The following is a 27,454-nucleotide window of genomic DNA, read 5'->3' as shown; positions in this document are numbered from 1 at the left end:
GAAGAGAGAAGAGACTGTGGAGAAGTCGTAATTAGTTCAGGATACTGAGGTGAAAAGAAATTAAGAGCTGTGTGAAGGTGAATGAGACTGATGTCATCTCAGCTTTGTGGCTCAGAGTTCAGGTATAATGTTCAGAGACAGATTTTTCTGAGAAACTGAAGAGAAGCAGACACTGGGTCTAGTGTGGAGTCCCCTTCAGCTTTGTTCCACAACAGGAAGGGGAAGCAGAATAGTTCCAGATGTGTGTGAACAAGAGGATGCTCACTGGGGGAGCCAGTTACTGCACTTCTCCTGTGCTCTACTCTGAGTGGCTGCAGATGGAGTTGGATGGCTTTGCCTATTAACCTATATTTTTCAGCTCGGGTGCAAGGTGTTCATTATTTGTCCATCACCAATCGCTTTGCAAACAAAGAGCTGTAATTCAAATATTATATCTACAGGTAACACAAAGCCTGGATGTTTCCAAAGGTCTGGCAAACCAGCCAGAATGTCAAGAGCTACTTTTTTTCCATGTACTAAAAAATTAACATAATTTTCTAGCTGCAGAGCTCCGAAAGATCTACTGTACAAATATTGAAGTCAAACATCCAGACTATGGGAAGATCTCAAAATACATGCAACCTTTAATAATCTAAATCATCCAGATGGTAAAATAACAAAGCTCCAACAGAAGTGTGGGTGACTCTTGGCATCTATGGAAAAGGAAGAAAAGCACGTTCCTAATATGTTTTCCTTGACTCACCATGAACAGTCGGTGAATAAAAGTGTTTTCTGAGCTTCAAAACTCTAACCGGTAGAACATTGACAGGCAAAGATACCAGAAGATACTGTGGTGTCAGAATTTGGGTTTGTGCCTCCCACAAAAGAATGTTGCAACTTTGTGAATAATATTCTCCCTTTTCTAAATCCTTTATACACTACCTCTGCTTTTTCCCTCAGCCTGCTGCAAGATCAGATGTTATAATCGTTTAATTCTCTCAGTCAGGAATGACTGCAAGGGACTGTTCTAACACTGTCATTTACTTTCTCTAGGATACTGCCATTTCCCTACTGACAGCTTGCCTTTCAACCTCAGAACAAAGGTATTCCTACCTCATGATAGGCAAGAATCATCATCTGCCTATTCTGAAAATTAAAACACAACCTGCAAAAAATACCCAGAGATCCTTCTCCTCTCACAGCCATTTGCCTCCATGCTGTGATGCAGCACGGTAACTCTGGGGTGCAAATTCATTGCACCTTCAGCCATTCACCTTGTGACTCTGTAACCACGGTCAGACTGTGCAGAGAGGTTTGCAGGGAAATGCAGAAACAGAGGAGCATCCAAAATCTCCCTGTCCTCCTTGTCTCAAAACAGTCTGGGGTGCAGCAGCCCCAGGAGAGTACAGCAGTGCATCAGACAGCCCAAAGACTTACCAGCTGTGCCTTCTTGTACCTGTCCTGTCCCTTTGTCACACCACAGCAGCACTGATGAATGAAGAGCATGTTTGCAGCTGTAGAGATGGGTGACAATCCTGCAGCATGGTACTGCAGCCCTCAGTTGTTCCACCAGGAAAAACAGCCTGAAAGAGTTTATTAGGGGAGATACTGTTAATCAACCAGAACTACTTTGAACATCACAACCTTGCAAACAAGGTTATGAACTTGCTTAGAAGAACTGGATAATAAAAAGAAAGGTGTCAAATATTTATCATTAAATGGAAACATAATTAAATACAAAGTAAGGTTTACATTTACTCCAGTAGGAACTTGGTATTTTTGGTAATTTAGTATTTTGGAACAAAAGCTGGTTTGTTGTGTTTGATTTTTAATATGTTCTGGCAAATACGAGACTCTACAGTAATATAATTAATTATTTTAATGGCTGAAGTGAAACAGACATCTGTAACCACAAGAAATAACACTAAGATTTTATTCCAGTGGCAAAGCAAATGAAACAAAGATTTAATTGTCAGATTGCTTACAGTTGCCTATGAGTTACTAGTCAAAACTCAGCCCTGCTACTGTAGTGTAAATTAGTGGTATCTTCCAGGAGGTTTTTATATTTACTCCGTGTACAACTATTTCTTGGCCTTTTTTTACTTGAAAGGCACAATCTTCTGGGAGAGAAATTCAATTAGACAATGGGTAGCTTATGTGCTACATATTTTCATTAGTAGTTTTGAGATCATCTCATCATTTCCCAGTTGTATAAATATCAGACATGGGAAATGCACTTATGGGAGCAGGCAGACACTGAAAAGAAGGATTTAGCACTGGAAAGGTTTACATGGGTTCTAAATCATCACCACAGTATGCATCTGACAGCAGTACAGAAGCAACTGACAGTTTATTCATCATGAAGAGACTCATTTGAAACAGAACATGTGAGACATTCTGAGTTCTTTAGGAGAATCAGCAATTAGCTGCTCTCAGAGGAACAAATGAAAATCAGAAGCCTGAATGACAAACCTCTTGCAGTAAGAACTCACATTTGTGTAGTTTGTGTCACTGGCAGAAGGTAACCAACTTTCCTAAAGCTTTACTGATCTATTACCTTTATTGTTCCTTTTATCTATCATATAGGGACAGCTCCGTAAACTCTGCAAAAGGACCCAGTATGGCATAGAAGATGCATGAAAACCAGTATGTAGCTTGAAATCTTGTGGACACACTCACCCACAAGGGACTGTGATTTGTCTCCCTTATATTGCTTCCACTTTTTTATTATTTTGGCCCAACCACCCTTTTTAATCTTTGTAATTTAAAAAAACAAGTGGATTTGTACAGAAAGGAGAAAACCCTATTTAATAAGAAAATAAAAATTTAAGTAGCATGGTATGAAAACCTAAGAGGAACTGCAGAAAATCTTTTGCTGGGCAAGAATCTATCAATCATTTCAGGGGTCAGATCCCACTATTGAAGAACAGGTACCTTTGTTCCACATCTTTTTAATTAAAATCTTAATTACACACCCAAAAAGTCGGAAGTCTTCTAGACACCTTTGAGTTTGCTCCTGTGTATTCTCCTTCTCCATGTCTGTCTTAGTAATTACTTCTGAATATTGCATCTGCTCAAGGTGGGATAATGACGCATTTTGTGGAGGCTCCAGGGACATCTGTCAGCCACGTCCCCACCACGTTCCTCGAGGTCCTGTTTTTACAGACATCAGTCCCTGTGTGATAAAGGCCAAAGGGAAGCCAGCCTTTGACAGCTGTCTGTGTAAACCCTCCTTGTCCTACCTCAGATGACTGGAGCTGCTGCCAGCCATCTTCTGACAGCACAAACTCACTCCTGTCACTGGACAGGTCCGCAGAAAGAACTGAGCAGCAGCTGCCACACAAAAAATAAGCTTTCTATAGGCCTTTCTAGTTTGCTTCTTTCAACAGCTGTTGTGTAGCGGACCCTGAGCAAACACTGAGGTGGCAGCTCAGTGCTGAGATGACTTCGAGCCCCAGCTGGTGAGGCAGACTGCTGTCCATTGGCCTCGAGTGCTTTCTGAGGGAGATCCCGTTTCAGGCACCGATCCCTGCCCTGGCAGAAGGGCCGAGGTCTCACCGCTCAACACCGGCAGCCCATGCCCTGAGCCCGGAGCCCCGAACCGCGACCCCGAACATTCCCCTCAACAGCACCCAAGATGGCCGCCGGGAACCTTCCCCTCAGCGCAGCGCCCCCTACCGCTCCCGCCCCGCTCTCCTCTCCCGGCCCCGCCCCATCCTGCCCGCCAATGAGCAGCTCACACGCAGCGGCTGCCCCAGACAGAGTTGCCCTGCAGCCGCCTGACCCAAAAAAGATGTCTCAGGAGGCCGCTGCTTCTGGTCCGCTGCTCCACGGACGAGTTCGGTTGATTCTACCGATTCGTGGGGTCTCAGCGCCCACCGGAAGACCCCGCGGAAAGCAAATTTGTCGGGCATCTGCAACGGCAGAAGGCGAGCGGCAGCTCCCTCTGGGCCCTCTGCTTCGGTGCATGCTGGGAGTTGTAGTTCGCCTGGCTGCTGACGCCTGCCGTGTGTGAGGGGGGCGGCGGGAGGAGAAAGACTACAACTCCCGGGGAGCAGAGGGGCTGCCAGCGGCCTCGGGCCGGCGGTACCTGGGGGCAGCGCGGGCCTCGGGGTGCAGCGTCTTCCCGGGCTCCCTCAGAGGAGCCGAGCGCCGGGAGCCGCTGGGAGCCGCTGGGAGCCGTGTCCCGCCGGCCCGGGCCGCCATGGATCTCTTCGGGGACCTGCGGCGCATGAACAAGCGGCAGGTAGCGGCCGGGCCGGGGCCGGTAACCCGGCGGTGTGCAGCGGTGTCAGCGCCCAGCTCGGCACCGGGGGTGGGCATGGGGAGCGGGGCAGGGGCTGCCCTCTGAGCCCTGTCAGCGGGCAGACAGCGTCTGGAAGGGACCGTGTGAGGCCTTGGGCAAGCACGACCTGCGGGCTGTGGAAGTCCCTTGCGCTGGGTTCTGTCCTGGGGTTTTTTAGCGCCAGTCATTTTTAAAAACCAACACAAAACCCAGCAAGCTTCAGAGCTGATAGTGGAGCCTGACCGGCGATGAGGGAGGGGGCACCTGTCCCACCGTGTGTGCCTTGAGACCGGAACCGTGTGGGAGGTTCTGGCTCCGTGTCTGACAGCAGTGAGCCCCGGGGTGGGTCAGGAGCCACAGGCTGCTTGGGGGTGGAAGGGACCCGAGACTTCTCTGGCTCCAGGTCCCTGCCATAGGGGGTGGTAGCCCTAAGAGGAGATGGGCAGGGTCCCCCTCCAGCAGAGGATCTCCCTGTGCTGTTAAGGAAAAAAAAACAAAAAAGGAATGTTGTGAAGGCAGTGTGTCGTGTAGAAGTTTTGGGCTCCAAGTTAGTCCAGTCAATCAAAGATATTCCCCGTAGGAAATTTCTGCCTGGCCTCAGGAGTAGATCCTTTTGTCATCTCACTTGTCCCACCCCACAGCTCCTCTTTTTAAACCAAAACAGCTGTTAAAAGTACAAAGTCTGTTATTACTCATCTTGTAGTACTTCTTATGTATGTGTTGAGTACCTAGGAGCTCAGGTGACACGAGATCAAAATGGATTTGATCATTTACTTTGTAACTTCCTATCTTTTAGAAGACTTTGCTAGCAAGTTCAGGAGCTCCTAGCACTAACAAATTGCACCAATGGGATAAGCCAAGATTGAGGCAAAAAACTTTACTCTGGAAGGCTGTTTGTGTGGTTGGGTGGCCCATATAGCAACCTGTGCCATGGGGTTTCTGCTGGAATATGAACATCCATGTGTCTGGATTGCTATTCTGTGGTGCATTTGGCTTGAAATTTCACGTTGTGCTTCTCAGTGCAACACAGTAACTTTTTAAATCGATTTTCTTGTCTCATATAGCTGTATTACCAAGTCTTAAATTTTGCTATGATTGTGTCCTCTGCCCTTATGATATGGAAAGGGCTGATCGTCATCACTGGGAGTGAAAGCCCCATTGTTGTGGTGCTCAGGTAAGTCAATGTAAAGGCTTTTTTGTTAAAGGCCAAATACTGCTTTGTCTTTGTCTCCTCACCTTCCCCCTCAGATAGATTTGGAGCTTGAAATCTCACCTAATAGGAGTAGTACTTAAACACTTATTTTCTTCTAACTGTTTTTTGGACAAATAGCAAGGACTGCTTTTGTGATTGTAGTTTTGTTTTCATTAAAGTCTGTAGAAGCAGGAGATATGTGACACACCTTAGAAAACCTTATCTTAGAAAAACCTTACCTAAAACCTTTGAAAAGTAATAGATAAACTACTCAAGATTACAGATATATATATATGTGTGTGTATGTGTGTATATATATATATACACATATGTGTGTGTGTGTGTATATGTATATATATATATATATTGCAGCAGGGATATTAATCCCTGGATAGTTGCTAGGATTCCAAAGAAATTAGTCCCCTGTAATAGAAGTGGATGTAATCCTGTGAAGCTCTGGTTATCTCCTGAAGAAAATAAGTAAATGTGTTGCACTCTCTGAAGCCATTGAACACTCTACAGCCTATTTGTTAATTTCTTTTTGTTGTTGTTGTTCCTTACCATATGGGTATTTCTTTCAAAACTATATCACAGTAGAAGTTCTTTTATGAGCACGATGTACTGGTGTGTTGCTCTGTCTCTGTGCTATCTTACTTCAGGTATAGAAAGAGCCCCTGAGTGTTCCTCAGATAAGTGCATGTTCATAGAAGAGTCAGCCCTACAGAAACTGAGTGTGTAATCAAGGAATACACAGTAAATAACAGTGTTTTAATGGGAATTGTCTCTGTTACTAGTTATGGGATCTGGAACACTTACTCATGTTAATTGAACTCTTTCTATGTGGAGAAGTACTTCCTGTTGTACTGGGAACATGTTTTTGCTTTTCACTTACAGTTTCCTTAACCAGCATGGCTCGTTTTGCTCCTCCACCACAGCTACTGTCAGTTTCTGTAGAGCTGCTTGCTTGCTTTCACAGAGGCAGTGAGGGAGTCTGTATGGGCTGGCTCAGACTGAGGTTTGGATTGTGTTAAGTAATGTCACATGGAATGGGTGAATGTGCAGATTTCATTTAAGTTTGTGAGCTTATTTGTAGGAGTTAAGTGTTCTTTAATCTTCTAATTAAATGTTTTCATGGTTCTTCCATTCACCATGACACTAGCAAGCTCTCTCTTTTTGTTTGTAGTGGCAGCATGGAACCAGCTTTCCACAGAGGAGACCTCTTGTTCTTAACAAATTTCCATGACGACCCGATCAGAGCTGGTGAAATAGTTGTTTTTAAAGTTGAAGGCAGAGACATTCCAATAGTTCACAGAGTAATCAAAATACATGAAAAGTAATGCAACTTAGCACTTTCCTTATTTCTAAATATAGTTTCTTTCACCATGACTCTCGTGTATTAATTTGGCATTATTTCATGAAGAAGATGCTTTTAAAAGCAAATATCTGCAAGATGGTGAAGGTTATTGAGTGACCCAAAAGTGTATTGCAGCATTAGTGACAAAATACTGAATTTGATGCAGACTTGCAGCTACTGTAGGTGGTCTTCTAATTTGTTCCCATCAAAAGAAGGACAAAGTTTTATTTTGACATAAATACGATTACTAAGAGTTAATACAAGTGCAGAGAACTCAAAAATGCATAAAGCATTGTATTATTATACAACTTCCTAAAGATCTAAAGGGTCTACGTCATCTGTATTATAGATATATGTATATGTTATTTAGTATGTGATTTCAGAGTTAAATTTCTGTTCCATTGAAAATGCAGAGGGTTGGAATTTGGCTTTTATTTTACAGATAGGTACATGCTGCTTTTGTTGAATAAGTCTAGTGCCTGCCCTGAGTGGACAATATGCCTTTCATGTCCACTGTGTAATTGCCCACATCCGATGACAATCTAGGAGCAGTTTAAAAAACATTTTGTGTTAAAATCTGTTGACTGTCAGTAAAGTCTGTCATGTTAATGATTTAGTGGTGTTTGTTAAATAAGCAGCACAAGCAGGACTGGAAGTAAACATTGTTATCTAATCTTGTAGCACTTTTCATCTTCATTGTGCTTGGTAAATGTTAATTGAGGTTTTTTATTCAAGTGGTATTTAGTTACTACCTGGTTGCCTTCTAGAGAAAATGGGAACATCAAATTTCTGACTAAAGGGGATAATAACGAAGTTGATGATAGAGGCTTGTACATAGAAGGTCAGAACTGGTTAGAGAAGAAGGATGTTGTTGGAAGAGCAAGAGGGTAAGTAATGCAAACTGCGTGCTTTTTAATTAGACAGCTGTCGGTACAATGTAGATCTGGTATGGTATTTTTTAATTTCTTAAGTGGTAATTTAAAAACTACCTGGAAAAAATACTTTTTGTGAGTGGAATTATTTTTTCATAAGCCAGCACGTTTAACAGATAATTTACCTGTAAATAGAAAATTAACCAAGTTACCCTTGTAATTGCTAGAAATCACTAGGAAATAATTTCCACATTCTTCAGGAATCTTACATAAGGTTTGAGCTTTGTCCCCTTCCTTAGCAAAGATGAAATCTCTTAAGATTATCAAATAACTTGATTACATTTTTATCCAAGGAAAAAATTAATACATTTTATTTCCCATTCAGATATTTGTTAGTGACAAGTGTAGATGATTGTTTTGCACTAAAATATTTAAACTGAGTAACACTGACACATTTCCATACAACATTTGAGGGTTAATTTTGCTTTAATCTCTTGTGAATTACAGATTTTTGCCTTATGTTGGCATGGTAACTATAATAATGAATGACTATCCAAAATTCAAGGTATGTATACACACATTTTGAATGCAAAACTGTAGAATAGTACTTAAAGGTAGTAAGAGTCTTGCATATAAGAATACGTGTTAATAAATACGTGTTGTGGTGGGGTACCTCATATTAAGTGAAATCTTTTTTCTTGCTCAGTTTAGCTTGTCTGTTGTTCAGAGGAACTTAGTATGTGCAATAATTTGAAAACATTTAATTTATAGGAATTTCATAAGTGTATACAGTGGTGATGCCTGCTTATGATTAATATGATCACATTAAACAGTTCCTGTGGTTCTGTAGGAAGACAACTGTAACTGTGTACTCATCTAAGAGGTGTAGTGTTGGAGAGGGCACACATTTAACTATTTGTAGATTTAGAGCTTCTACAGAGAGAAATTATAATCAGTCTTTATAATGTTTTCTTTTGCAGTTAGCTCTTCTGGCAGTAATGGGAGCATATGTGCTGCTGAAACGAGAATCCTAAAACAACCCATATAAACCCAGCCACTTTTCCAAGAACAGACTACAAAGTTACATATTCAGGGGGAAAAACCAGATATGTTTCAGATGTTTTCATTTCTGTGTACAGTTACAAAACTGTGCAGGCTTTTCTCTTGTCTAAATAAACTGTACAACAATGAGTAAAGCTTTTGGCTGTTGGTTAGTATCTGAAATAGACACTGCTTCCTGTCAGGATTTTGCTTGTGTGGCAGACATTGACTTTGAAGTGCTAAAGCAGCATGTGGCACTCCTGGAGGTGCTGTGTTGTTTTACTGCATCTGGACCTGCTTTCTCCCTCCTGATATTTTTTTTATTACTATTATTTTTAATCTGTCAGCACCCTCTCTTTTCATGACCACATGTGTGAGGACACAGCATGTGAGCTGGAACAGGGTGAGCTGCAGGGGTTCAGTCAGACTGAGGCCTAAAGGAAGTTGTCTAGATATGGCTGACCAGAACACACACAAAAGGGTCTTCATTCTGATTAAGCATTGAGAAATTGCTCCTTTGTGGTGTAGGGATGGGAAACCCAGTGACCCAATTTTTAGGGACAGTGCATCTTTCCAGAACCCAGGCTGTTAACCCACCTGCCCTTACCTTCCAAGCTGTAAAACAAACCTGGCAAAAAGGTTGTGTGGGGCTTTACTAACCCTTGTAGGTTACTGAATAAACAAAACAGCACAGTGGTGTACTTCAGTAGCATGACCTGTAAGGGTGAGACATGACTCCTGTGCTGGTGGTGAGGATGTATTGTTCTCTCCTGTCCTATGGTACCTCAATAATAATACACATAAAATCGATTTTTCAGTTTAAAACTTAACTGATAACTGTTTTATATGAAATTCTGGATTTTTCTCTTGGCTTCAAATGTCACTGTTATACCTTCAACAAAGCAGAACTTGTTTTCCTCGCTTGCTTTGCCTTTGTAGCTTTCATAAGGAACAGCGTGATGGGTTTTTTCTGCAGTTCTGTTTCTCCTGTAATCCCTTACCTCTACAGAAATATACAATTATAGAATAATGGCACTGCTTCTGTTGTAGTGGCTAGTGCCGAAAGGCAGACAACTGCTGAATTTTTCCAAGTAATATTACTTCTTTTGTGTCCTCCTAAGAAGTTTTCATGTCTTATATTGTGTCAGATTGTGTAGAAATAAAATTGAGTATAATAAATGGCATATCAGGATAATTTAGGTATCCTTAATGCAGTCTTCCTGAAGGTGTACCTTCACAGTTAAGAAAAAATAATTTAATTTTTGGAAACAGTGTATATTTAGTAAGATTTTTATTTTCTTTTTTTTTTTTTCCCCCCAGTAATACTGAGATGAGAATTTATTTGTATCCATCTACCCCAGTGCATTCACAGCTGGCTCTTAACTTTGAGAGTGGGGTTTTGGACATAACACAAATGACAAATTCAACATATTATCATGGGAATATATTCTTTTGTTGAGAGGGCATGGATTAGTAAAAAGGTGCAAGGGTAATATCTAAATATGCAGGGTCATGCTCAGAAAAAAATACTGTATTTTCTGGGTATGATTTCCTGTGTCTCTTTTAACTCTTCTTGATAAATCTTACCCTGCAGAACAGGCTGCACAATGGAGAGAAACCTGCCTGGTTTTAGCTGGATGCCTTGAGCTCTGCTGGTTGCATCCACCAAAGCAGCCACCAACACTGGCTTGTTTAGCCACCTAGGTAATCTGCTTTCCCTTTTGTGCTAAACACTAGGGTTTTGTGGGTTTATTGCTTTTTTTTTTTTTCCTTTTCAGCTAGTAGGAACAGATGCTCTAGTGATAAATCTTGCATAGTCTAAGCCAAAGATTTCCATTTCTAGATAGATAGTGTTGCTTATTGATTTCCTTAGAGTAGAAGTCAGGGAAGGAAGTGTCAGAAGTTTTGTCCAGAATCTAAATTTCTGGTTTAAACCCTTTCCTTCCAGTGGGGATCAGTACAGAATCTTTTCATTCTTAGGCTGGCAAGCAGTGAAGCACATGGAAGAACGCTTTTCTGCTGCTTTGAGGGTGCTTGAATGATCTAATGTCTGCTAAGTACTATTAGTGTTTGCAGCGAAGAGAAGCAGTTTGGTGTTTGGTATTTTGTAGCTGAATGTCACCAGCTTTTCCTGCTAGCCCTGTTGAGAACAAGTGTGAAGGTAACTTGAGGTGTTGGCACTGGACTTGCCTGTTGTCTCTGGCTAAGGTCTGATGTTCCTCTTGCTGCAGACAACGTGTGTCTCTCTTTGCCTAAGCTCCCGTGTGCAGTGGAGCCAATACAAGTTGTGAAGGCAGGCAGAAGTTAGCAGTTCTCTGCTGGGTTTGTGAGTTGAGCAGCCTCAGCAGAGCACATGGGGGAAAAAGCAGGAACACGACAGAGGGAAAGGAGCAGGAACAGGCTGAGGCTCTGAGAGCAGTGACCTGCTAGATATGACTGGTAACTGTGTTTAAAATGTCACAAGAATGTTGAGAGGGTGGTCAACACTGAAGAGTCATCCTTTATGTTCCAGTACAATGCAACCAACTCTGCTTTTCTGTCATTTCTGTGTGAATATGCTATCAGCCAGCAGCTATGCATACATGGTCTGTATCCATATGTAGGCATATGGAATGACATGGATGTAACCATCACCTAAATTTTGAAGCTGTTTGAACTTTTCTGGACTTGAGCTTTACAAAGGAAGCAGCTGTGATCACAGCACAGCCAGGGTGTGTTGGGGTACCCAGGGGCTGGCCATGGTGGCTCCTGGATGCCAAGGGGCAGTGGCCTTCCTGCTGGATGTGGGGCTGTGTCCCTTTCACACTTCTGACAGGAGTCTGGGGCCACCTGGGAGCCACATGGTTTGCTAATGCCTGTCCTTTCTGTCACCTGCCCTTGTCCTGCTCTGTGCCTTGTCAGGCTCTGGGCTCGTGTCATGCAGGTTGCACAGCTCATTTTCTCCAGTACATACGATGTGTATAAATCCAGCATCAGCAGTGATATTTGGAAGAAAATGGGCATTTAGGAAAGAGAACTTGTAGTTTTACTTTCCCTTGGTGTTTATTTTCCACAGATTTAGTTGCAAACTAAGGAAGGTCCCTGCTCTGTCTCAGCCCCAGCTCACATAGGAATCCCACTGAAAGAGCTTGGCCTGTAGGCACCAAGAGCTGTCTGTCCCTCAGCACAACCTCCATGCTAACCCTGCTCCCTCAGCACTCCCCACACCCAGGCTTTTGGTGGGGACCATGGCTTACCAATAAATGTTTATCATTTCATATTTTTCAGCCTCTTTAAAGTTGTGGAGCTCTCTTTCTGAAAAATGTCTTCAGTTCTTCAGGGAACTGTTACCACGGGAAGTCCATTTTCATGTTGTTTGCAGAATGTCTGCCCTGGCTGCAGGTCTGGAGTGCTGGAGATTAGTCTATGCAGCATCTTCAACATTTACAAAGTATTCCTTAGTGATGGTGCCCTGTTATTACATTGCTGATACACTTAAGCCATTGTTTGTTCTGTACATATATTATAGCTGTCACTAACGTCAGGATCACTACAAAGAAAATGATGAAAGGCACACCATTTTTCTTTTATCCCTTTTTATTTCCGTAAAATCTGCCTTGCTGATAAAACAATCACAGTTGTCTAAAATGTGAAGGAAACAAATTAAAGAGTGTTATTGTGGTAATGGCATTTGAAACCCACTAATGTCTTCCTGCCATTGAGCACAACAATAGTTCACTTTGCTATGGAATATGTGAAAAGCAGAAAGGTATTTTAAAATGGAGAGAGCTGCTGCTTGATGTTCAAACACAAATTTATGTAAGTAGTTTTCTTCTTTCAGAAAGGTTATCTCCAGTAAAGAGTTACTCACATTCAATAATGTGTGTTTATTGTACCTTTCCTGTTGGGGGCCATCCAGTATATTATTTCTGTATATTATGAAATGATTACTTACTGATTTATTCTAATTCTTATTATTATTTTTATTAATATGACCTTTTTTTACCTTATGAACAAGTAAATGAAGAAGTGCTAATAACGCACAACTGTATTCAAAGGTCTGGATCCTCAGCTGGGTCGAGGGAGAGGTGAAGAGACCAAAGAACAAGGACAGGTCTTTGGGCCCATGCCTGCTTTCCCTGCCTGCCCAGCACCCGAATAACCTGATGAGCATGGACAAGGCACCATCAGGCTACGTGTGGTTCAAACTCCAGGAGCCCTGGGAGCCTTGCCCAAGCTTGTGAGCAGCACAGGGAAGGACGGGCAGAGGGCTCCCAGTGCAGACCCTGTACCTTAGGAAAGCCAAATATTGTGCTCTTGGTTTGTTTTTCTGGAAATTTACAGTTTCCTGAATTGTCAGTTTCCTGCCTTGAATTGCAGTGAACAATTAGAATTTCCCAGGAATGGAAGTATTGTGTTTGATCATCTGTCACTCAGTTCAGAGCACATGCTGGCTGTAGCTGTGCTGCAGGATGCGCAGTGAAACTCGGGGTTGAGGTGGAAGAATACTATTGTAAATTAAACAAGGATGCATAATTAATAACCAAAATAAAAGAATGAATCACATTAATCAGTAAAAGAAGATGTAATAAACAAAGACCAAACAAGGAACAATTTAGCTCATACAGTAAGCTAGACAATTGACTTCAAAAAGGATTGCAGGAGGTAGTTTGCCCCATAATTATGTTAATTCACATCCTTGGTAGTTTCCATGGGATATAGTTCACTTCTAGTCATGCTGAGTTAGCTGAAGGACCTGGCAAGTCCCCTGCAGTCAGATTTGCTAACTGTGCATCCTAAATCCTGATGTTGTTCTTTAAATCATCACATAAACTAAGTTCACGTGACTCCATCTCTGACTTTGTTCTCCTCTGGGACAAACAGCACATCAGGACTTGCTGTCCCCCTGCTACTCGCCCACCTGCATCTCGGTGAAGCTGCTGACATGCCTGAAGCTGTGTGACCTTAAGCCTCCCCTTCCCCATGGCCTCCCCAGCCATGCATGGTCTTCTCTGGTGATTCACCCATCCTGTCGTCTGCACTGCCTCTCCAGGATGGAAAGCTTTCCATCCATTAACTATTACAAAGTTTGCCAGTTCCGTTTCCTTAGGGTGCTGGAAAAGTTTACAGAGTCTGTGCAAGGAAAGAAGAAAGGGCTGTAAGTCAGAGCCATGTTACTGACACCTGGATAGTAAATTTATGTGACATCGGAAATTAAAAGAACCTCTTTGCAGAACATTTGAAGTGACATTTTGCTTAGAGTTTGGCTGTTTTACAGCCATTCCTTCTGCTTAAAAACATGCTTGAGCTTTTTTTCCCCATAAGCTCTCGTAAAAGTTTTTCCACCTGTTCAGTCATTTTAGTCTAGAGCAGCAAACCGTTTGTGCGACTGCTGTCACGCTTTCTGTGAAGATAGTCTCGTTTTGACTGAAACTATCTAGAAAACAGTTCCTGTAACAGACACATACCCGAGCCACCCCGGCTCCTGGCCGGGCAGCAGCCCGAAACCCTTTCCACCAGGTAAAGCCACAGACGTGTACACACCCACAGTGTCACCAGCATGCCCTCACCCCCTGCCGATGCCAAAGCCCCTGGTGTCCTCTCGCACATCACCCGCTCCGCCGCAGGGCCACCAGGGCCTGGGGGAGAGATGCTGCTGGTGGGGCCACCCCTCTGCCACCCTCCTGCAGGAGGGGCCCAAGGGAGAGGGTCCTGCTCTGGATCCTGCACCATCCATCCCGCTCTGGGGTCCCTCACAGCGCCCGGACACCTCGGAGCACCCAACCACGCCACGCTGGGAGGTGCGGAGGAACAAACTTCTGAGACGTTCCTGTTTCTCCAGCGTGATGGAGAAAACGACCCCCAAGGCTGGACGGGCTCTCCGAAAGCACGAGAGCGCACAGGAACGGACCGTGACAACCCCCCGGGCCCGTCCTGTGCAGGTGGGGCTGGGGGGGAGGAGGAGTGGGGGTGCGGGGCGGAGCGGGCGGGGGGCAGCACGGCGGAGCGAAGGGACGAGCCCTGGGCCGCAAGAGCGGGGAGGCGGGGGGGGTCCGGGGGCGGCCTCAGCCCCAGCCCCGTGAGGAGGCGTCAGGCGCGGGAGCTCCGCTCGCACCCGGTCCCGGCTCTGTATAAATGGGCGGTGGCGGAGGCGGCGGCGGCACCAGTGCTTCGCTTAGACGGAGCCGGAGCCGGCCCGCGGCAGAGGGCGGATCGGTGGCACCGGCAGCGTCCCCGCAGCGGCAGGATGGGGGGCGGCCCGCGGCGTCCCGGGGTGCTGCCGCTTCTGGCGCTGGCGCTGCTGGCGGCTCAGGGCGGGGCAGCCCCGCTGCAGCCCGGCGGCTCCCCCGCGCTTACCAAGATCTACCCCCGCGGCAGCCACTGGGCTGTGGGTAAGTCTCCGGCTAGCCCGGCAATTCCCGGCCGCCGGCCCCTTGCCCGGTTCGCTTGGCCGCCCAGCCGCCGTACCGGCCCGACGGCGCTCCGTGCCTGGGAGGACAGGATTGCAGCCCCGAATCCAACCGGGACTCCGGGGCCGTCCCCGCCGTTGTCGCGGCGGGCTGCAGCCGGCAGCGGTCCCGGTTCCGGGACGGGGCGGTGGCACTCGCACTCCCACTCGCACTCACACCGGGGAGGGAGGAGCAGCGGCCGCTGCCGCCCCCGGCCCGCAGCCAGGCTGCCTCCCGGTGCTGGGCTCCCCTCGCTCCTGCCCAGCTCCACGGCGGGTCTCGTTCTGCCGGCGGCAGCGCGGCCCCGACGGGCGCTTCCCGGTTCCGCGGGACCGGCGCTCCCCGAGAGCCGCCGCAGCCAGCCCAGCCCGGAGCCGTCTCGCCTCCCGGCACCCTCGCCTGTGTGCTGGAGACACGCGGCTTTCCCCGCTACCTTCGACGTGCTTCCCTGCTGCTGCTGTGCGTGCCGCCGCCCTTCCTCAGAGGTGCAGGGACCCAGCCCCGAGCCCGCAGGCAGTCTCTGGGGACCCCAGGTCCCCACCGGTGCGACCATTCCCCTTCACAGTCACCTCCTTTGCAGCCCGAATCCAGCTGCGATTTCGTTTTCATGGTAGTAAACTAGGATGTATGAAGAGTACATCCTCAAATTTAGCTCCTAGAAAGGCTCTGCAACATGGGCTTACTCTGGAATCCCCACCTCCCATGTCAAGACAGAGAAAGTCTGAAGCCTACAGCTTCCCCATCCACTTGTTACTACAGGTAATCTGAGCAGGTGCCTCCCCTTCGCCCCAGGCAAAATGCTTGGTTATCACTGCCCCGTTCTTAGCAATATTTTCTCTGACAGGGTAGCGTAAGAGACAGAGGAAATTATCTGCCACACTGACAAAATCTGCAGTCCCAGTTGTGTTTCAGCTTTAACATCATCTAACCCCTTCCCTCTGTCCTATCAGCCAATAACGACTTCCAGATGATGTTTGAACTATCACATCCGTACCTGTACCTGTTACGGTTATTTTTGTGTTACTGTCATTGTTACAGGACATCTAATGGGGAAAAAGAGCACTGGAGATTTTCCCTACATCTATGAAGAAGAAAGCAAGACACCATTGTCAGCTCTGCCTGAAAATATCAAGCAGCTTGAAGACTACCTGCAGTGGGAAGAAATCTCCAAATATTTGCTATGGCTGCTGGAAGGGAATGAAAATAAAAGTGCTCACTTTTTAAAAGGAGGGCTTCCCTGGTATACCAGGAACACCTGGGAGACAGATGACAATAGCAGCTGGAAAGATGTAAGTGTGATAAAACCTGTAAAAATACTCCACATATTCAAATTTCGTTTTGCAGTGACTGCTGCCTCTAACTCATGGGTTGTCCAGAAAAGTAGCAGAAATTAATCTCCTGCACTAGCCATTCAGTAAAGTAAGGTTTTACACTTCATAATAGATTGTCACTCACAGACTGTATTTTTTTATTAATTAATTTGCTACTGGACATAAACTCAGTGATCATTCAGCAGATTTTAGTATCTGGATTCCTTTCAGGTTGCTGGTTCGTTTCATTCTCTCCATGTCTAGCAGTTCATGCTCAGGTGAACATATTAATACCAAGTACCAAACCAAACTGCTGTGAGAAACGGGTGACTCTTGAGGGCTGGAAGATGGCAAAGCCAGGGCCAATGGACTGTCCCCCTCAGCTGCTGCTCCAGTTGTTATCCCATCAGCTGGTAGAGCAGCTGGGCTGGGGAGTTTCTCCCCAGCTTCACCCCCTAGCTGATGGTGCTGGCTGCCACTGTGGTCATTTGTAGTCTTGCAAAATGAGTCTGTGGCTACCGACGAGCTGCAGTGTGTGACTAACACCCACCACTTCTTTCCTCCAGTTCATGTACTTGCTAGCTCTGTTTCTCAGGATAACAGAGCTTTGGAAGAGTCACCCTATTATTTTGGAAAACCCTGTAAAATATGCTTGGAGGGATATCAGTGAAGTTTTACTGAAAGTAATCCAGGTCTAAATAATGTAACATTAACTGCAGGTATTAGTAGAAAACTACTTTCTTTAGCATGCATCATGTCTGGTAGTGGCGATATATCTGCATTATTCTCTTAGGTAGCAATAAAATAGAATTAAAAAGTTAATACAACCCCTTAAAGACATTAAGGGGAAGATTTTTTTATTCTTCCCCAATTCTACTGCAATATGATGTGATTAATATTCCTGGTCTAGTCTCTCTCCTGAAATGCTGGTGCTGTGAAGTCAGCAAATACTTTGAGTTTTACTTGAATATGGGTAAAAAATTACCCACTAAATTAACCCATGATTTAATCTCTTGGACCCCTGATGTGAACACTGTTTATAGGTTCCTTTCTGTCTACGGCTTTACGACAGTGAAGCTTACAATAACTATTTATCTCAACCTCAGCTCTGCATTGTGCAGCTTTGTGATCAAATTAGGTGAACAAATTCCATTATGCTATGTAAAGAGGGAAATGTTTTGACTTCCAAAAATATCTGGCAATAACTCCTACTCGTGAAGGTGGGAAGTTGCCTCTGGTAAGTTGAATCATAGCTGTATGTGTGTACTTTTATCCTAGATTAATCTCCACATTTTTGTGATCTTGTATTGAACATATATATGGGATAATGAGGTTGTTGCTCTAAATATCCAGATTTCTTGAATTATATTAATTTTAAAAAGTGTCACATGTCTTTCATATGACTAAGGTATAAGACAACCTGCAAAACCTAATTTTGCCATTGAACCATTGATTTCCAGCATTCAGCAGTTACTTTGTCTGCATCTTGAAGTAAAACATAGTAATGAAAGTAGTATGTAAGCTGCACTTTCCTGCTGCATTTTTTCCCCTTGACTTTAGAAAGTAAAAGCCCAGCACCTGAAGGTTAAGCTATGTATCTTCTTTTAGATCTGCCTTTCAGATGAAGAAGACCTGAAGACTTAAAGGAATGTGCTTTACTTTTTTGAGAGCTGTGATAGTTTCCTAAAAATTTAAATAACAAGAATAGTTATCTTTAATAAAGGTTTATTAGTAAAGATGGAATTCTGACATACATATGGAATTCAGTCATTCGTATTCACAGTGATACAAAAGCATAAATGACTTTTGTGTTTTGATTCTGTGGATTCTTCTGGAGATGAGGGGTTCCACGTTGCACAACCTTTGTTTGAGGTGTATTTACAGGGAGCTACTATTGCCTGTGGTACTGAAACCACCTGAGGTAGTGATTTGGCTGGAAAAAAAAGGTAAATCGTGTACCCTACTGTCAGATGATGGAATAGCTGTCCCCAGGCCACATTGCATCGAGGGGGACTGCAGTTCTCCCGGACTGACTGTGGGCTGAGTTATTTCCTTCTGTTTTCAGTTAACACCAGGTAGATGAAGATCTTGCCTGCACTTTATTCTGTGAACAAATTACAGTTAAATTAGTTAAAGATTAGAAGGGAAATCTCTCCTACAGGCTGACCTTGGTGTACAAGTAAGTTGAAAAATAAGCTTTAAATTTTTTCATGACTTGGCTTCTTATCAATAATGAGACAGTATATAAATGAGATGGCAGGCAGCATTATTTGGGAGAATGACTCCCCTCGTACTCTGGCAGTTGGTTATTACACTAACCAAGACAAATGATCTCTGTTTTGGAAAGATTATTAGGAGTGTGTTTGTTATGTGAATACACAGAGCACATATATATATATATATATATATTTGGCCTATTAACTTAGTGAATTACTTTTTTTTTTTTCAGGACAGGTCTATAAATAATATTTTTCTTTTTTTATTAGATGATGGACTATCTGCTTCAAGTTATGAATATGAAAGAGAGCACACCAAGCTGAAAGAAGGCTAAATCATGAAGGAATTGAATACTTTCTGTAAGAGACTATATTTCACTGGCACTTGATTGTATCAGATAATCAACAAGGTCTCTTTTCTGTAAACGAGATTTTCTTTGTGTAAAATATCCAAATGCACATATTCTTGTATGGTTCAGCAATGACTAAAGTGTCTACTTCATTTTCAAGGCTGTATTTTCTCACTTGAATGGCTTTGATATATATATAATTGTCACGGAAGGGTCTTCCAATTAAGTATATGACTTACCTATCTAATCAGTTTATCTCTTCAAAACTATATGACATTTCAACACTTGCAATAAATAGTACTAATAAAGAGGCTGAATTTCTAATTTTATTTTAGTTAATAAAATGGAAAATGGGCTGTGCCACAGCTAGGAACAGTGAGAAACAACAGAATTATTAATTTTCCACCGAAGCTCTTCTCCATCTGGAGTTGCTCCCTGTGCTTTTCTCAGCCGAGGAAAGCCGGTGCTGCCTTCCCAAGGTGTGGATGGGCCAGGCACAGAGCAGGCGCTGCCCCGGCACCCCGGGCAGGCAGGGCTGCTGCGAGCTTCTCTGCCTCCCCGAGGTGCGGGGAGGTGGCAGGAGCTCAGCTTGCTCCCAGTACACTCCTCACCAGGCGTTAGCGGGTTTGGTGCCATTGTGTGCCCGCATGGGACTACGGGGAAACACTGCGGGCCGGGAGAACAAGCTCCTGGCACCTGCTGCGGGGCTACCGCACAGTGCGGCCGCGGACTGGGCTCGACGGCCCCAGCCCCGAAGGCCCAACCCAGGAGATGCGGCTGTGCAGAGGCTGCCCGGGCCGGGCCAGGCTCCTCCCGCACGGGCGCTGGGGCCGCGGGGCAGCTCCAGCCTCCCCCGGCAGGCGGCGGCCGCGGCCCGCGGACGGGAAGAGCCGCACAGCCCGGGTCCCGTGCGGGGCCTCGGCCCCCGCCGCTGCCAGGCCCCGGGTCCGCCCCGCCTGTCGCGGTGTCACCCGCGCGGTGCCGGTGGCCGGAGCTGCGGGGGCAGCTGGGCTGCTCACCGGGCCCCGACAGCCCTGCCGGAGCTGGGTCAGTCGTGTCCCTCTGTGCCTCAGTTTCCCTGCGTGTAAACCGGGGCTCCCTCATCCGCCCGAGGCAGCGGACAAACAAACGGGAAGGGCATTTTTGTGAGCAGGTGTTTGTGAGAAGGGATGAGGGAGCCGTGTGTTTGTGAGTGGCTCACCATAAACTCTGCAGCCGAGCTCAGCTGCAGCTTGCCTGCCCATCGAGCTGTCCTGGGTGTGAGGCACCGAGCAGAGGCATTTGGGAAAAGACAAGCTGCCGGTCAGCCAGTCTTCTGGAGGTGCCGGTGGTATAAAAGCATCGCTTAGAGCTAGCATTCCCTCCTTGACATTCTGGATTTGCCCAGAGTCCTGTCCTTCACTCTCTGTATCTGTCTCTTTCACAAGGAGTCAAAGAAGGTCCACCTGACCTGCCTGGACAGCACCTGGAACACCATCCTCGTTATTTATTTGCCCCAAATTCTGTCACTGGCCAAAGCTATACTTCTTATCTCCATCCTGGTTCCTGCTGTCTCATTTAAACTTTCTCCTGAGTGTCTTGCCTAGCTGGCTTTAACTGCATTTCTACACAGAACTAAGCCTTTCAGAGCTGATTTCACAGTTCTTAGTGGGGCAGAAATGTCATATGACAGAGGGATGACTGCCAAATGTCAGCCAGTTTTCACATCATGCATCGGCAGAACAGAGATGCTCAGAGAGAGGAGACACGATATTCATTCTACCAGAAAAACTGGTAATGTTCTCAGAGTGACCAGTGACTTGGTCTATCCAGCTTTTCATTCTTCTGTCTTTCCTTTGTTTTATTCCACCATTTTCTCCTATAATAGAATTTTGTAAATGGGTAGTCTGTGGCTGAGAAACTACTGAAGGAAGCTGATAAAGTCCACAGGTTTATAATCCCTGGCACCAGTGACACAGGAAGATGCTGGCTGCATGGAAAAGGAACCTGAGTATCCAGCCCCAAAAATCTGACAGCAAGCCCCTTGAATCAATGTCTGATGGAGTTGGACTTTAAGACATCCCAACAGAGTGAACTGATAAAAGGTGCAACCAAGTGTTTTGAGCAGATACTTGAGATTTTTCAGTAGTAAATGTTACTACTAAATGCTTTTACCTGAAACCCCTGTCATATGTACCTGAGGCAGATAGAAAGAAGATCCTTCATCTCACCATCTCGCTTGCTCTGTAGTCCAGACACTGAGCAAAGAAGACCAAATTACTCCTGGTTTTTGGAGTAACCAGGAGTTACTCCAACACTAACTTTTCATAGCTGTAAAACCCTAAAAGCTGTTTACAGCTTCATCTGCCAAAGTCCACACGTTCCCAGGAGTAGGAGCCATGGTTGACAAGTTCTGTCCTACAAGTCCACCTCTCCCAAAAGGTCAGTGCCATGGTCAGTGTAACAACATTCACTGCTTGCAGTTGTCTCAGTGCAAAGGAGTAAATATATTGATATTTTTACTGGCAGTCTTCTATTGGTATTATTCTTCCTTAGGACTTCAGATGTTGCAAAATCAAATACAGACACTAAAAATACTATCTTGTTAATACAGTTTAAGGAAAAGAAGAACTAGATCACTCAGAAAAGGCAAGGCTAATAGCCTTAGCAAAGTTAGAGTAAAGAAGTGGTTAAGGATCTAGATGATTTAATCCAGTTTTAAGAAAAGGTTTTACAGTGAGCAATTAGATGCTGTTTAAGGAATTAATCACTAATGGGTCATTAACTCTGACTGCTATTGTACAGTTAACAAGCCGAGGCAGGATTATTAGACTCAGCACCCAATTAAGAAGGAGAAGATATTTACAACAAAATGAACAAATGAGCTTTTAAAATGGAATGGGACAATTTGAAAGAAAGTGTAAGAACACAGAAAACTGGACAAGGCACAAGAAAGATACGAGTTTGCATATGCCTCTGTCCCTTTATTTGTTGGAAAACTATTTATCTATCTGTGCCCATTTATGTTTAGCTGGTTAAAACACCAATTTTTAGCAATACACTCATTGCTTTCCTTGAAAGACATGACAGCTCATGGTTTATCCATTAAAAGGGTTCATGTGTACAATGCAGCAACAAACAACCTGCTTAATGTCAATGAAAGACCAATCACCATAGCTTGCTGTAATCTTCCATTTTTTGTTTGTGGGTGTTGGATCAGGAGCTTAGCAAAAGTGGACAGGTGTTGCCAGCTGCTATTTCTGCTGTTCTGTCATTGCATCTTTATCTTAATATACTCTTATTGCATCTTTATATACTCTTAAGTTATCTCAAGCAACCCAGAGTCATTGCTAGTTACAACATGATCAGAAGGTCCGGGGGGGTCTTTCCAGTGGCTCTATAGGATAGAGGGGAACTGGGAGCAGGAGGGAGGTAGTGGTGCCAAAATTTGGAAAAGCATCACTGAACTCTTGGGGAACTGCTTGTTAATCAACAAGTACAAGTTAGAGCTTCTGGGCAGCAGGTAACTGCCCACATGCGGAAGGGTTTCCAGCATCAGAGCGGCAGCTGGACCGTAGCCAAGCGCTGACAAGTGGGACTGTTCCCATCCCTGAGAGGGAAGGGTGCGCAGAGCCTGGGCACTTTGTGGGTGTGTACCCGGTCCTGACACAGCCCAGGGTGTGTGGGCACTTCTTGAGCCCATGGAGGCACCCTTCCCTCACAGCTGCCAGAGGAGATTTGCCTTCTTGCAAGCCCAGCATCCCATCCTTGGTGACAAGAACAAAGCTCACCTGTGACAGCACTGCACTACAACCAAAAAGCCGAAGCAATGCATTTTATATTCTCCCCTTTTCCTCACAGAATTTTTCTCATGTCTCCTTACTAGAAGTCAGCAAAATACTTCCCTGGTCCCAACAGTGACAATACTTTGTTTCCTGGCAGCACAGCACTTCGAGAGGAAGGCAGAGAGCTGTGTGCCATGCAGCCTGGGCACCACTGCGGCACATGCACAGCAGCACTGGCAGGCCCAGAGCCCAATGGGGGGGTCTGGCCCCTGCAGGGCTGCACCCCTCTCAATTCAGCAGGGACCTCCCTCGCTGCAACCCCCAGAGCGGCACAGCTCAGGGAAGAGAGGCCTGGGGGCAGGGCACAGCATGTGCTCTGGTCCAGAGAGACAGGTTGGATGTGCAGGGAGGCCGGAGAGCGAGGAGAAGACGTTTCAAAATAGAGGGATTCCTATTATTATCTGTAAAAGAAGCTCTCCAGACAATAGATGGGAGCTGCTCTGAAGGGATGTTTAGAAACTGCTGTCTAAGGTTAAAAAGCTCTCTGAAGTGAAGCTGAACAAAGCTGACATACTTGTTTCTGACAGGACTCTTTAAAAGATACGCACAGATTGTGAAAATATAATTAGACGCCAGCCTTTGTCTGGCCACAACGAGTGGGAAATGGTGAAAGGAGAGGTCTCCCAGTCTGCATTGAATCATCCCCAGGACACAATGAGGGCACTTGTGCATCCTTCTCTCTTCCCTAATGAGAAACGTTAATTGCCACAACCTCCAGAGTGTGTAGAGCACCCCGTGCCCAGTGGAGGAGAAGGGGTGTTTCATTACAGCTTCTCAGCCCCATTACAGGCAGTAACAGAGATAATGGAAAATAAAGACGCCGCAGTTTTAGTTTCGGCAGCTTGGTGATAGGCAGTGGGTGGGTGGGAGAGTGAGCATGGCCCAGCATGGTGCCAACCTCTAGGGGCTGCACCAGGCAGGATGTAGGCAGCATCCACCGATAGCTCCAGCCACCCAACCAGGTGCCCAGTGCCTCAACTACAGCCCATCTCTTTCTGCAGACAGCGGGGACATGGGGCAGCAGCACCTGCCAGGACCCTTCTCTGAGGAGACAGCAGGGGCCAGGAGACAAGCACAGACCCCAGCCTGCTGGGGTGGGCAAAGATCACTGAACCTGTGGCTGGCCCACAAGAAACTGCTGTGCCCAGCCCAAGGACACCCCTGGCTGAGGGGAAGCCCTGAGCTGGGTACACTCACTGCTGTGAGGCTGCAGCCCCCATGGCTCACAGCCAGTTTGGGCAGGGTCCTGCTCCGAGAGGGGGAAGGAGGAGCGCCCTCAGCTAGGTCTGTTCTCCCCCTCTGTGTCACTGGCAGCCAAGGGTGCAGCCTAAGCAGCCCCCCGTCTGGGTGCAGAAATACGATGCACAGCTTTCACAAAGGTTGTGCTATTTAATGGTGCAAAGCAGAAAACCTTCCCCAGGCAATACAGGCCTCAGTTCCCAGCCATCTTACACAGCTCTTCGCCCTACTGCAGCTTTTATTGCAACTAAAGCGTCCAGCCAAGGAGGGACAGCAAAAGATATTTTTTTTCCTAAGCTATGGTCAGGCCCCTAACTCTGCAGGGCATGTGGAAAAGGGAATTAAAAGGATCACAAAAGACAAAGCAAGTCAAGTCCTGGGGGAAAGGCTGGTGCAAAGAACAGCCCTCCCTTGCCAGGCTGTTCAGGGGAGCTGGAGCAGGGCAAGGGCATCCCTTGGTGGTCCCAGGACCAGCTGCCCCCGTGAGTTCCTCCCAGGTGCTGAAGAGGGAGTTCAGATTGTCTGCCAGGGTTTGCCGATGGACTGGATGTGCTCCTTGGCCTTCATCCGCAAGGCAGCAATGCTGGTGTTGCGCGGGTCTGCCTCATCCAAGGGGAACTTGTCCACAAAGGTGGCCCCACACTGGTAAGGCGGTGGTGGCCCCATGGCCCCCAGGGGTTGCAGTGCATGGGTCACTGCTGGAGAGTTCAGGAAAGGCGGTGGTGTGTAGCTGCTCGGCAGGCTCTGCGGAGAGGCCACGAAGCCAGGCAGGGTCTGCAGGGCCGTGCTGCTGGGCACCGGCGAGCTCAGCCATGTCTCCAGGGGCAGGTTGCTGCTGAGAGGACCCATGGGTGTTGCCTGTGGCGAGCGGTTGAAGGAGAGGATGGGAGAGTCCTGCAGTTTCATGGAGGTCACCTCCAGCTTCTCCTGCCGCCTCCACTTGGCCCGTCTGTTCTGAAACCACACCTGCGAACACAGCCAAGTTAGCCGGGCCAACGGCGGTACCGCACCGAGGGCAGCGGCTCCCCCCTGGCAGCACAAAATGGAGCGAGTGGAATTGGACGGAGCAGCCGCCGGCGGAGCACTCATACAGGAGTGGGTTCGGCAGAAGCGGGGCAGCGCTGGAGGCAGCAAGCAGAGAGCCGGTGAAGGAGCGAGAGGCCCTGTCTGCCTGCCCGCCCTGCCTGCCCGCTCGGCCACCGCTCGCCGCCGTACCGGCGCACTGCGGCTTGGGCTGTCCCGGGCCGGGACACGCCAGTCAATGGGCAGCGGCTAGGCCGGGCTGGGCCGACCTGCGGCTGCAAACCGAAAAAGCGCGCCGGGGCTCCGCGATGTCCCGCCCGCCTCTCCAGCGGTGCCTCACTCGGCCACACACCAGCCAGGACCGCGCTGGGTCACAGGCAGGCGGGGAGTGAGGGTCTGCGCCGGGCCAGGAGCTGCCGGTGCCGGAACCCGGGGCTGCGCCGCGCCGTGCTGCGCGGGGGTTCCCGGTGCTGCCGGCGGCGGGGCGGGCCGGGCGTTACCTGCACGCGGACCTCAGGGAGGTTGACCTTCATGGCGAGCTCCTCCCGGCTGTACACGTCGGGGTAGTGGGACTTCTCGAAGGCGCGCTCCAGCTCGTGCAGTTGGTATGTGGTGAAGGTGGTTCGGTTCCGCCGGTGCTTCTTCTTGGGCTGCTCCTCGTCCGACGGCTTCCCCTCGCCGCTGCTGCCGGCGGGCAACTCGGGGCTGGCGCTGCCGGGGCAGTACGGCTCTGCAAGTGGGAGACGGGCGGGTCACCGGGAGGGCGATCCCCCCGCGGGCCCGCCCGAGGCGCGGGGCACAGCCAGCCGCCCCTCCGGGAGCCGCCACCTCCTGCCCGCCGCGCTCACCTTGGAAGCGCTCGGCGCGGCCCTGGGGCTCGGCCGGCGGCGGCTCCGCAGGCCCCTTGGGCAGGCAGTGCCGGGCACCCCGCCGCTCCGCCGCCTTGGTGCTGCCGCCGCTGCCGTCGGGCGGGAAGGGGCCCAGAAGCGCGTCCTCCTTGGTGAAGCCCAGGATGGCTTCGATGCTGTGCAGCCTCGACGGGTTCCCCCCGGGGCTTCGCGCCGCGGGTGCGGACAGAGAGAAAGCGCCCTCGGCCATGGTGAGCAGGGCGCCGGGCGGGTGCATTGGGCGGCCGGACAGGGGCCCCGGCGCGGTGCTGCGGTCCCGCCCGGCCCCGGGGCGGCGCGGGCAGCTCTGCACGGAGTCTCCCGGCGGCCTGACCTCCTTGGGACGAGGGCGGGGGGCCGGGGGGCGGTGGGCGAGAAGGAAGGCGAGGCTCCCGCGCCTCTCGGGCATGGCGGGGGAGGCAGGGCATCCCCAGGCCCCGCCGGCGGCACCCGCTGCCCCCCCGCCCCTTCCCCCGCCCCGCCCCGCCCCGCCGGCCCCGGCCCTGGCCCCGGCCCCGGCCCCAGACAGAGCAGGGAGATGCCATTCGGGCCCCGCCGGGCGGGGAGGCCCCACCGGCGCTGCCGCTGACGGGGGCTGGCGAAGGCCCCGCGCCCCGCCGAGCGCGGAAGGCTGAGCCTCGGGGCCGGGCGCCGTCGGGAATCGTCGTAAGAGCGGCGGCTGCCGGTGCGCCCGGAATGACCGGGGGTCGACGGAGCCGGTTGCCGGGAGAGGGGCTCGGTGGAGGGCTGGGGAGGGGCGGGAACCTCGGTGTGGCCGGGCCGGAGGACGGGGGGTTCCCAGCCCTGCCCTGCGCCGTGCTTCTGGCGCTCGGAGCCTCCCCGAATCTCTCCTGCCCCGGGCGGTCTCCGCGTCCGCGGTTTTCCTGGGTCGCCGCTAACAGGTGACGTGCGGGACGATGTCGCGGCACTATTCGGTGACAAACGCACGGGGTAAAAGGCACTGGGTGTAAAAGCTGACCGCTCGGTCCCCTGTCACGATACTTGCCCTGGGCCTGGCTGCCTTGAGAGCCGGGCTCAAACAGCAAGGGAAGCGCGTGCAGGTTTTTGGATAGTAGAATGGGCTCTGGGGCGGGGAAAAAAGGAGCGGGCTCAGCCTCGCAGCCTTCACAAGAGTGAGGAGAGCGCTAGGCACTATTTCTGAGGAAGTTTTCCAAGATGTTGGTACAGACAGACCCTGCGCAAAGAGCTGGTTTTGTGACCCGGCGGTGTGGCAAGAGGGGGCTGGAGGAGCGGGCACCGCTCCAGGGGAGAGCTGCCGAACGCTTGTTGGAGCAGCCCCCTCAGCTGACTTAGCGGTCGGCTTGGTGGAGGACATGTCATCAGAACAGTACTGACGAGGCAGCGGCAGCATGTCTCCAGCTTCCTGAATACTGCCTCCTCCTGCATCAATTTTTTTCCTGCTTTTCTCTTTCTGTTACTTTATCACTTTTCGG

General features: G+C 48.2%; 3 protein-coding genes across 4 annotated transcripts; 2 read left to right on the top strand and 1 right to left on the bottom strand.

Annotated features, from left to right (window-relative positions):
- The first annotated feature begins 4,055 nt into the window (after positions 1–4,055).
- SEC11C (SEC11 homolog C, signal peptidase complex subunit) lies at positions 4,056–12,553 on the top strand. 2 transcript variants are annotated; one of them, XR_003988702.1, is made up of 7 exons: positions 4,088–4,225; positions 5,329–5,438; positions 6,640–6,789; positions 7,578–7,697; positions 8,190–8,247; positions 10,318–10,427; positions 11,991–12,553. XR_003988702.1 is itself a non-coding variant. In XM_030467695.1 (6 exons), exons 1-6 carry the CDS (start codon positions 4,184–4,186, stop codon positions 8,714–8,716), a joined length of 534 nt encoding a protein of 177 aa, XP_030323555.1. In that variant the 5' UTR covers positions 4,056–4,183; the 3' UTR covers positions 8,717–8,875. The 2 variants fall into 2 exon arrangements, 1 of the variants encoding a protein (XP_030323555.1); XM_030467695.1 differs by lacking the exons at positions 10,318–10,427; positions 11,991–12,553 and adding an exon at positions 8,663–8,875 and having other exon boundaries at positions 4,056–4,225.
- A 2,396-nt stretch (positions 12,554–14,949) lies between these two features.
- GRP (gastrin releasing peptide) lies at positions 14,950–19,156 on the top strand. Its single transcript, XM_030467686.1, has 3 exons — positions 14,950–15,094; positions 16,190–16,440; positions 18,948–19,156. Exons 1-3 carry the CDS (start codon positions 14,950–14,952, stop codon positions 18,999–19,001), a joined length of 450 nt encoding a protein of 149 aa, XP_030323546.1. The 3' UTR covers positions 19,002–19,156.
- Positions 19,157–24,603: 5,447 nt separating this feature from the next.
- RAX (retina and anterior neural fold homeobox) lies at positions 24,604–26,238 on the bottom strand. The gene is made up of 3 exons (XM_030467649.1): positions 25,962–26,238; positions 25,614–25,843; positions 24,604–25,056 (listed from the first exon to the last, which is right to left on the bottom strand). Exons 1-3 carry the CDS (start codon positions 26,236–26,238, stop codon positions 24,604–24,606), a joined length of 960 nt encoding a protein of 319 aa, XP_030323509.1.
- Positions 26,239–27,454: the final 1,216 nt, after the last annotated feature.

Source organism: Calypte anna, chromosome Z (genome assembly GCF_003957555.1).
Source record: "Calypte anna isolate BGI_N300 chromosome Z, bCalAnn1_v1.p, whole genome shotgun sequence".
NCBI classification, from domain to species: domain Eukaryota; kingdom Metazoa; phylum Chordata; class Aves; order Apodiformes; family Trochilidae; genus Calypte; species Calypte anna.
Note: the sequence above shows the minus strand (reverse complement) of the source record. Positions and strands in the feature narration are given on the sequence as shown.